General features: G+C 44.5%; 1 protein-coding gene across 1 annotated transcript; it reads left to right on the forward strand.

The window, feature by feature from the left end:
• Positions 1–259: 259 nt before the first annotated feature.
• On the forward strand, positions 260–8,538 carry LOC136573691 (protein kinase C delta type-like). The gene is made up of 6 exons (XM_066574954.1): positions 260–343; positions 2,642–2,733; positions 3,994–4,056; positions 4,294–4,576; positions 4,666–4,794; positions 8,051–8,538. Exons 1-6 carry the CDS (start codon positions 266–268, stop codon positions 8,210–8,212), a joined length of 807 nt encoding a protein of 268 aa, XP_066431051.1. The 5' UTR covers positions 260–265; the 3' UTR covers positions 8,213–8,538.
• The last annotated feature ends 250 nt before the right edge of the window (positions 8,539–8,788 follow it).

Genomic DNA, 8,788 nt, shown 5'->3' on the forward strand with positions numbered 1-8,788 from the left:
ACATGTAATTCCCTACTGTTACACAGATCTCCATCCAGATGCATTGTACTGTAGATTGCTATGGAGCTGCGCTGAAGAATCCGCACTGCAAACCTGCAGTGTGAATCCAACCTTCAGATTAGTTTTGGATTTTCGCTTTATTTGTCCTCTTCATAAATGACTATTTTTCTAGGTGGTGCTGGCAGAAGACAACTCTACTCGGCAGAAGTTTGCTGTGAAAGTCATCGCCAAGAGAAGCCTGCTTACTGAAGGAGAGGACCGTGTGATGGTGGAGCGGCGGGTGCTACAACTTGCATCTGGCAGCCCCTTTCTTCTACATGGACAATTTGCTTTCCAGACAAAGGTACATTTATGACTACTTCCAAATGAACAAATACCAGTATATGTACCTGATGCTGTAGTGATACAAAGTATCTGCGAGCCATGCAACAGTAAGACATTTCCATACACCGAGATCTTGGACTGACATAGCAATAGTCACAATGGGCCCCACTTTACACTGAGGGGCCGTTAAATATACAATACCTTTATTATAATGAATGCCCGCTATTCAGTTTGTAGGTGTACAATGCTGTGCTTATTAATGTCCTAGTATATCTGTACAGGGATATGGGAGCCGTGAGTCTATGGATGTCGAGGTGAACAACAGTAACAAGCACAACCGAAAATACCAAAACTGGGTGCTACACATGTGCAAGAACTCTAATCAAAGTTCTAGAGACACAAATTGAACCACTTAAAACCTAATACAAACATAGAAGCAAACCACAGGGGTATGTGCAAACATCGTGGAGTCAATCTGCTGATTTTCACTGCGGACGTCACTCATTACCTTGAATGAAATCCACAATGAAGATCCATCCCTTTCCTGTGACCGATGACGCATGCTGCATGACTATCCTCCACTGCAGGTTGTGTCCATTGTTAGTGAATGGGGTTTGTTAAAAGCCCTCTCATTTACATTGTACTGCACATTGTTGGGGAATGTCGGTGCACATTCTGTAGCTGAAATTCCACAGCGTCTGAACTCACCAGCCGTCACGTTGGTTCAGCAAGTACGGCAGTGATTGGCTGACAGCAGTGCTCGCTGGCTAATCAGAGCCATCGCTTCCTGAAGGCGGGATTTATGAACGCTGCAAACAGGAAGTGACAGGATCTGTCAGCGGCCAAGGAGTGCAGGAAGCCCGGCGGAGCTACGGAACTTTGCAGACCATCGGGAGGAACCCGGACCATGGCAACTAGCTTAGTATTAATAAGACATCCCCCGAAAAGAAAACCCTGTGCCTCTTTTGGGGCAAACATTATTATAAGACAGGGTCTTATTTTCAGAGCATCATGGTATTGAATAGTTACTATTTGCAACCAGGCTCCTAAGCTGGGGGTCTTCAGACCCCCCTTTCTACAATACAGGCTGCTCTCATTGGAATTAGTTTGTAACTGTCTCTCACATAGCATGCTGAATGGCAGCTTGTGTCACTTGAAATTAAAGGGGTTGCCCAGTTACTGAACAACTCTTCAATAAGACCCCCTGTATTAAAACAATAAATTGTGATATACTTACCCCTCTGCAGCCCCTGGGATCCAGCCCTGGAGCCCGCTGCATTCCCGGTGATGGTTGTGACAGATGATGTCACAGGAAACCACATGACAACTGCAGCCAATGAAAGATCAGTACAGTTTGGTTGCCATAAAAGAAATTAAATTAATATCCCTCTGGTGCCAAGGAAAATTTAATATTCCAGGTTAAAAGTAGTAAAACTTAATAAAAACTATATAAGCTTGCTAATTGCCATAATCGTACCGACCCACAGAATAACGTTGTGTCACAGTGAGATCTGCAGGATAATGGCATCAGTGCGTTTTATCATTTCACCACACTTACTAATGTAAAAATGTTCCCATACATTATATAGTAGACTAAATGATACCATTAAAAACACAACTCGTCTCGCAACATAAGAAGCCCTCATATGGCGAAAAAATGTATGTATTGAAAATAGGGATGAAGAAGTGAGAAGAAAAACATGAAAAGTGTCCGGTCCTTCAGGGGTTAAAGGGTAAAGGGTTTTGTGTAAAAAATATGTGAATGTAGGCAAACGGTTTGTAAATAGTCTATGGATGCCACTGCGACTGAGATGGCGTCTTCTCTATGATGCAAACATGAAAACCTTATATGTATATTATTAGTGAAACTAGATGGAGAACGGCTGCTGTATGAGGTATAAGCTACACCTCTCCTGTGTCTGGGGCCGGGCTGCAGCCTTATTATCACCAGTACTAAGCTTACTGATCCATCATACATGTAACTGTCCCCCCCCCCCCCCCCGTCGTCATATAGTCTACATCTATGATGGAGAAATAACTGAGAATGGCCTCCGTATAACATAGTATGTGAGGCTGAAGGAAGACAATGTCCATCTAGGTCAGCCTTGTTGATCCAGAGGAAGGCAAATAATCCCAAGAGGCAGAAGCCAATTAGCCCTTTCGGGGGAAAAATCCCTTCCCGACTCCATAATGGCGGTCAGAATAATCCCTGGATCAACCTCTGATAGTTCCTGTCTGTATAGAATGAAGACACCGCAATCATTTGGTAACTTGATCCTAGACATTCACATTCTTGTATCGCTCTTCTGTATGGCAGGACCTGGTGCTGCTCGGAATGGAGTACATCAACTGCGGAGACTTCGATGAACTTCTACAGCGGAAGGGGTGTCTCGACAGCCCCTGTGCACGGTAATGTAGTCGTAAGCTAATAAACATCTCCCTGTAGGTTATACATGAAGAGGACAGTACATGAGTGAAGTTACCCTTACACGGGGCAATTATCGCTGGAAGCAGGAAATTCAGGCAATAGCCGTCCCGTATACTGGGTATGGAGCGAGAAATCGATCACTGGTCAGAGTCACTTAGCAGAACTAAAAACCAAGCGACTATCGGCCGTGTAAACCGGCAATCGTTCTACAATGCATGACTGCCTGTTTACTGTGAATGGAGGCGGCGGGTCAGCATGATCTTCAACCACTCAGCCTCCATTCACAGAACGGCTATCACTGCTTGTGAAGCACAGGGGCGATAGTTGGGCGGCTCTTCATGGAATGGCTGTTGGGCGCTTATGTAACCTATAGTAGTCCTGTGTAAAGGGACCTTTAGATTGTTAGCCTTACTGCCCACATACAAGCTCCAATGATGGACTCCATTCATTAAGGGACTGTACATAGAATAGAGTGTTATACTCAGAAGCTGCAGCTATACTCTCCATTTATAGGATGTTAGCAGGGGCGTAGCTAAAGGCTCATGGGCCCGGGTGCAAAAGTTTATCTTGGGGCCACCCAACTTCTCTTAACTCCCTAATGCAGAGGCGTAACTTAAAGCTCCTGGGCCCCAATGTAAAACCTGTAACAGGGCCCCCAAATATAATGCTTTATTCATAGTACTGGACTCCCTATATGGAGAAGAGAATATATAGTTACGTCAGTGGATGTTAGTACTGAAACACTTTGTTAAAAGACTTTTATCCAATTCTAGGCTTATTACTCTCTATATGGTCTGAGCCTGTAGATCATGGATCTCACATTGTAATAGCAGCATCTCTTATACATAACTCTAAGTCACACAGTGCTTGCATAGGACTGCACCTAAAGCAGGGAAATGGCTGTTCTTGTATATGCTCCACCACATGTAACATTATATTGCATTGCTCCGGTGGATGATATATCTTGTCAAGGCTCTATAGGGTGTCGCACAGAGAGCCCACTGATCTATAACACAAACACATATGGCGCTGCCCTGTGCAGGAGTCCTTATCCCCATGTTTGTAGTATGTGGAATAAGATAGGATTAGAGAACATGTAGCATGAAGAATGAGATGTGTGATCCCTGCAGTCTATAGTAATAACCTCACATGGTGGATATTCTGCTCTTCTGTACTATGTGGTTTTCAGAGCTTTCTGTCAGCCTCCAGATACTAATTCTCTTCTCTCCCCTTCGTGCCAGTTTCTACGCAGCGGAACTTGTATGCGGTATCCAACACCTGCATGCGAAGGGCATCGTCCACCGGTAAATATATTCTTGTCTTTTTTAGGTGTGATGGACTCAGGCCGGGTCTGTAATCCCAGATTATATTATAGTAGATGGTTTGGAATCTGATATAAAACATACTTAGATATATTAATTCTGGATGTTTGTGCACATTAGGTAACATCTTCATATATTTATACAGTAAATCAGCTAATGGGACAGATTCTCTCTTAGCAGTATGAATGGGAATAAACCATTGTTTCCTCTACTTCACAGAGATCTCAAGCCGGATAACATCCTGGTGACTTCAGCGGGCCATCTAAAGATCGCCGACTTCGGGTTGGCCCTCGAGGACATCTATGGAGACCGCACAGCCTCCGGATATGCTGGAACACCAGGCTTCATGGCTCCTGAGATGCTGAGCGGGGAGGAGTACAATGCTGCCATCGACTGGTATGCCTTAGGTATCATTCTTAATATCATGGTTACCAGCAGGTCCAAGTACCATCGAGGACGATTTAATGCCTCCAACATCGAGGCGAAGAACATCATCAAGAAGGTGAATATATTCTCTATGTAATACATGTTATACTAGACCAGGACAGTAATAATAGTTCAAATTACTAGATTGTATTTTTTCATTTTTAGCTCCTCCGGGAAGATCCTACGACGCGCTTAGGGGTCCACGGTGACATCAGAGCCCAGAGGTTTTTCCAGCATATCAATTGGGACTTGGTAGAAGCCCTGCGGATGCGACCACCACACATCCCTGTACCAGTAAGTATAAGCAAAAATTGTATTGGTTCAGCTTGGTATGTTATAACGTCATAGTAGTACTAATGGGAGATGGCTAAGCCTCACTATGGTGCTAGACATGGGCTGTAGCCCTAATATCACCTTTATGAGCTTCCTTGGTGTATATACTGTATATGTCTAAGCCTCACTATGGTGCTAGACGTGGGCTGTAGCCCTAATGACACCTTTATGAGCTTCCTTGGTCTATATACTGTATATGTCTATGCCTCACTATGGTGCTAGATGTGGGCTGTAGCCCTAATATCACCTTTATGAACTTCCTTGGTGTATATACTGTATATGTCTAAGCCTCACTATGGTGCTAGACATGGGCTGTAGCCCTAATATCACCTTTATGAGCTTCCTTGGTGTATATACTGTATATGTCTAAGCCTCACTATGGTGCTAGACATGGGCTGTAGCCCTAATATCACCTTTATGAGCTTCCTTGGTGTATATACTGTATATGTCTAAGCCTCACTATGGTGCTAGACATGGGCTGTAGCCCTAATATCACCTTTATGAGCCTCCTTGGTGTATATACTGTATATGTCTAAGCCTCACTATGGTGCTAGACATGGGCTGTAGCCCTAATATCACCTTTATGAGCTTCCTTGGTGTATATACTGTATATGTCTAAGCCTCACTATGGTGCTAGACATGGGCTGTAGCCCTAATATCACCTTTATGAGCCTCCTTGGTGTATATACTGTATATGTCTAAGCCTCACTATGGTGCTAGACGTGGGCTGTAGCCCTAATATCACCTTTATGAGCCTCCTTGGTGTATATACTGTATATGTCTAAGCCTCACTATGGTGCTAGACATGGGCTGTAGCCCTAATATCACCTTTATGAGCCTCCTTGGTGTATATACTGTATATGTCTAAGCCTCACTATGGTGCTAGACGTGGGCTGTAGTCCTAATATCACCTTTATGAGCTTCCTTGGTGTATATACTGTATATGTCTAAGCCTCACTATGGTGCTAGACGTGGGCTGTAGCCCTAATATCACCTTTATGAGCTTCCTTGGTGTATATACTGTATATGTCTAAGCCTCACTATGGTGCTAGACATGGGCTGTAGCCCTAATATCACCTTTATGAGCCTCCTTGGTGTATATACTGTATATGTCTAAGCCTCACTATGGTGCTAGACGTGGGCTGTAGCCCTAATATCACCTTTATGAGCCTCCTTGGTGTATATACTGTATATGTCTAAGCCTCACTATGGTGCTAGACATGGGCTGTAGCCCTAATATCACCTTTATGAGCCTCCTTGGTGTATATACTGTATATGTCTAAGCCTCACTATGGTGCTAGACGTGGGCTGTAGCCCTAATATCACCTTTATGAGCTTCCTTGGTCTATATACTGTATATGTCTATGCCTCACTATGGTGCTAGACGTGGGCTGTAGCCCTAATATCACCTTTATGAGCTTCCTTGGTGTATATACTGTATATGTCTATGCCTCACTATGGTGCTAGACATGGGCTGTAGCCCTAATATCACCTTTATGAGCTTCCTTGGTCTATATACTGTATATGTCTTGAATGTTTAGGTTGTAATATTGTTTAGGAAGAACACTTGAATTTCTGTGACTATCAGTGATAACTTACAGTAACCTGATTTAGGCCACTTTCATACGGGAGATTTTTCCATCTGACTTTCGAACCAATTTTTTTGGTTAGAAAGTTGGACAAAAATGAAACGGATTCATTAGAACGGTTATATTTACGGGGGACTTTTTTCTACTCGTATGAATAGTTCATGGAAAATAGAATTTACAGCATGCCCTATTCCTGTCTCATTTTTGAACAAGAATAGCACATGATAATGTGTGATGTCCGGCACATCGGACAGCGCATGGATGATGTGTCTGTGTGCCGGCTGATGTGAGTTCCATGTAAGAATCTTAGACACAAGTTTAAGTTTGTCCGTGTGCGAGTAGTCTTAGGCCCAATGCCCACGGGCGTATTTGCACTGCGGGATCTGGAGCAAATACTTTTCCATGCCCACGAGCGGAAATAAACTGCGATTTTCTGCTGCCGGGGGAAAAAAATCGCAGCATGTCCTATTCTAGTGTGAGGCTCCACGGACGAATTCCATTGTAGTCAATGGAAGCTGCCCATCCCGCAGCGAGTTGCCACACATCTGCATCATCGCCGGCGCAACAGATCTGCACTGCGCATGTGTGGCTGCGCACCAGCCGGCACATCTACAGCGAAGAAAGAAGACAGCAGACAGGTAAGCCAGGGGTCACCGCTGGGGAACAAGGTCTGATTCCATTACGAGATCTCACAGTCGGATTCCTCCCCGACCGTCTGCATTTGGCCTTAGGGCTCAGTCAGACGAGCGTCCTTTTTGCGTAAAAAAAAGTGTTGCATGCATGTGCAAAATGCACCTGACTCTAGCTCTATGCCCATTGCTTTCAATGACGCTGCCTCTGATTGGCTGAACGCTGTGACCACTCACAGGCAGCACTCAGCTGTCATTCAATGAATGGCTGAGCGCTGCCTGTGATTGGCTGAGTGCTCAGCCAATCAGACACAGCTCTTTTAGGAGGCGGGGATTTTTAAATCCCTGGCCAGCTGAAAGTGCTTCAGAGCAGTGCCAGCAGTCAGCGAGAACATGCGCCAGAGCTGCACAGCAGCAGAGAGGTGATGTGTGTGTGTATATATATATATATACATACCCTTTTTTTTTTTACGGCAGCTTCTGTTTCAAGCCCTTCCCCGAAAGTCACAGTGGGGGTTGACTGCATCGCATTGCTTTCAATGGGGCCAGCGGCAGTAGCAACGGCCCCATTGAAAGCAATGGGATGGCATCATGGTTCTTTGCCACAGCTGTGACAGCTTCATCCCCACAGGGAGTCCCCTTGTCACTGAACACTGTGACAGTGCTCTCACAGTGTTCAGTGATAAGGGGACTCTCCGTGGGGAATCTTTCTGCATCGCACGGACCCACCCAGGGCACGGATGTCCTATCTTTTACAAGTATGAGTATTTTGCGCCTGTAAAAGACGGACATGTGAACAAATCATAGGGAGCCACTGGCTCTATCAGACATGCCTTTTTTTGTGCACATAGGCGCAAGCAAAAAAAAACGCTCGTCTGACTTTGCCCTTAGGGTGATGAATTTTTATACAGGAATTAGTTTGTTTTTTTGAACTGTAATCCAGTGCTGTCATCAGAAGTTATCATACCAGCTAAATCCCTATGCTTCCTCTTCTTATAGTCAAACAACATCCGGCGCGGCTCCCAACCATTTAATCTCAAGAGGATGGAGGCAGCAGAAGCCCACCACTCGGCCATATCGGCAGACCACCAGGCCTTATTCACAGGGTTTTCATTTGTCAGCACTAACTGGAAAACCCTGGACAGCACACCGGCTCTTTAAGATCATCAGAGCCAGATCTCATAAGCCCCAAGAAGACGATCCAGAGAAGAAGACCATCAAGAGAAGCAGAAGAACACCGATGATGTCATCAGGAGCAGCCCAGCAATTCCATCAGACCAAGCTGGATGATTATTGCCAGAATGTCTACATCTGGCATACAGGTGGTATACCTTTGTTTTTCTTTTAATATGTATGGTGTGAGGATGTGCCTGACCATGTCAGACGCACCGCATGCGCAGAGTGCGTTGATATTATGGTACTATATATATAGTGTTACACTTTATATATACTCCATAAATGACTAAAACTACAATTACATTTACCAGTGACTACTGGTGAGTGTAATTTTATATTTCCCCCTCCTCTATGACATCTATTAGTATTGTCATCGATGACGGGGAAATAAGGCGAGAGATGGCCGGCTATTAAGGGGTGGAGGAGGCCGGACCTTTTTTTTTCTTTCTATGTATGGTATTAGGATGTGCCTGACCATGTCAGACGCACCACATGCCCAATATAGGATGATATTATGATACTCTATGTATAGTGTCACCGTATACATATACTTCATAATAT

The sequence above is a fragment of the Eleutherodactylus coqui genome, chromosome 7, assembly GCF_035609145.1.
Source record: "Eleutherodactylus coqui strain aEleCoq1 chromosome 7, aEleCoq1.hap1, whole genome shotgun sequence".
Lineage (NCBI taxonomy): Eukaryota > Metazoa > Chordata > Amphibia > Anura > Eleutherodactylidae > Eleutherodactylus > Eleutherodactylus coqui.

Bases quoted from the DNA above. Each gene is read 5' to 3' on its own strand.
- LOC136573691 (XM_066574954.1), top strand. From the start codon at position 266: ATGGTGGAGCGGCGGGTGCTACAACTTGCATCTGGCAGCCCCTTTCTT. The intron at 4,057-4,293 runs GTAAATATATTC...TCTACTTCACAG, and splicing joins GCGAAGGGCATCGTCCACCG to AGATCTCAAGCCGGATAACA. The intron at 4,577-4,665 runs GTGAATATATTC...TTTCATTTTTAG, and splicing joins CGAAGAACATCATCAAGAAG to CTCCTCCGGGAAGATCCTAC.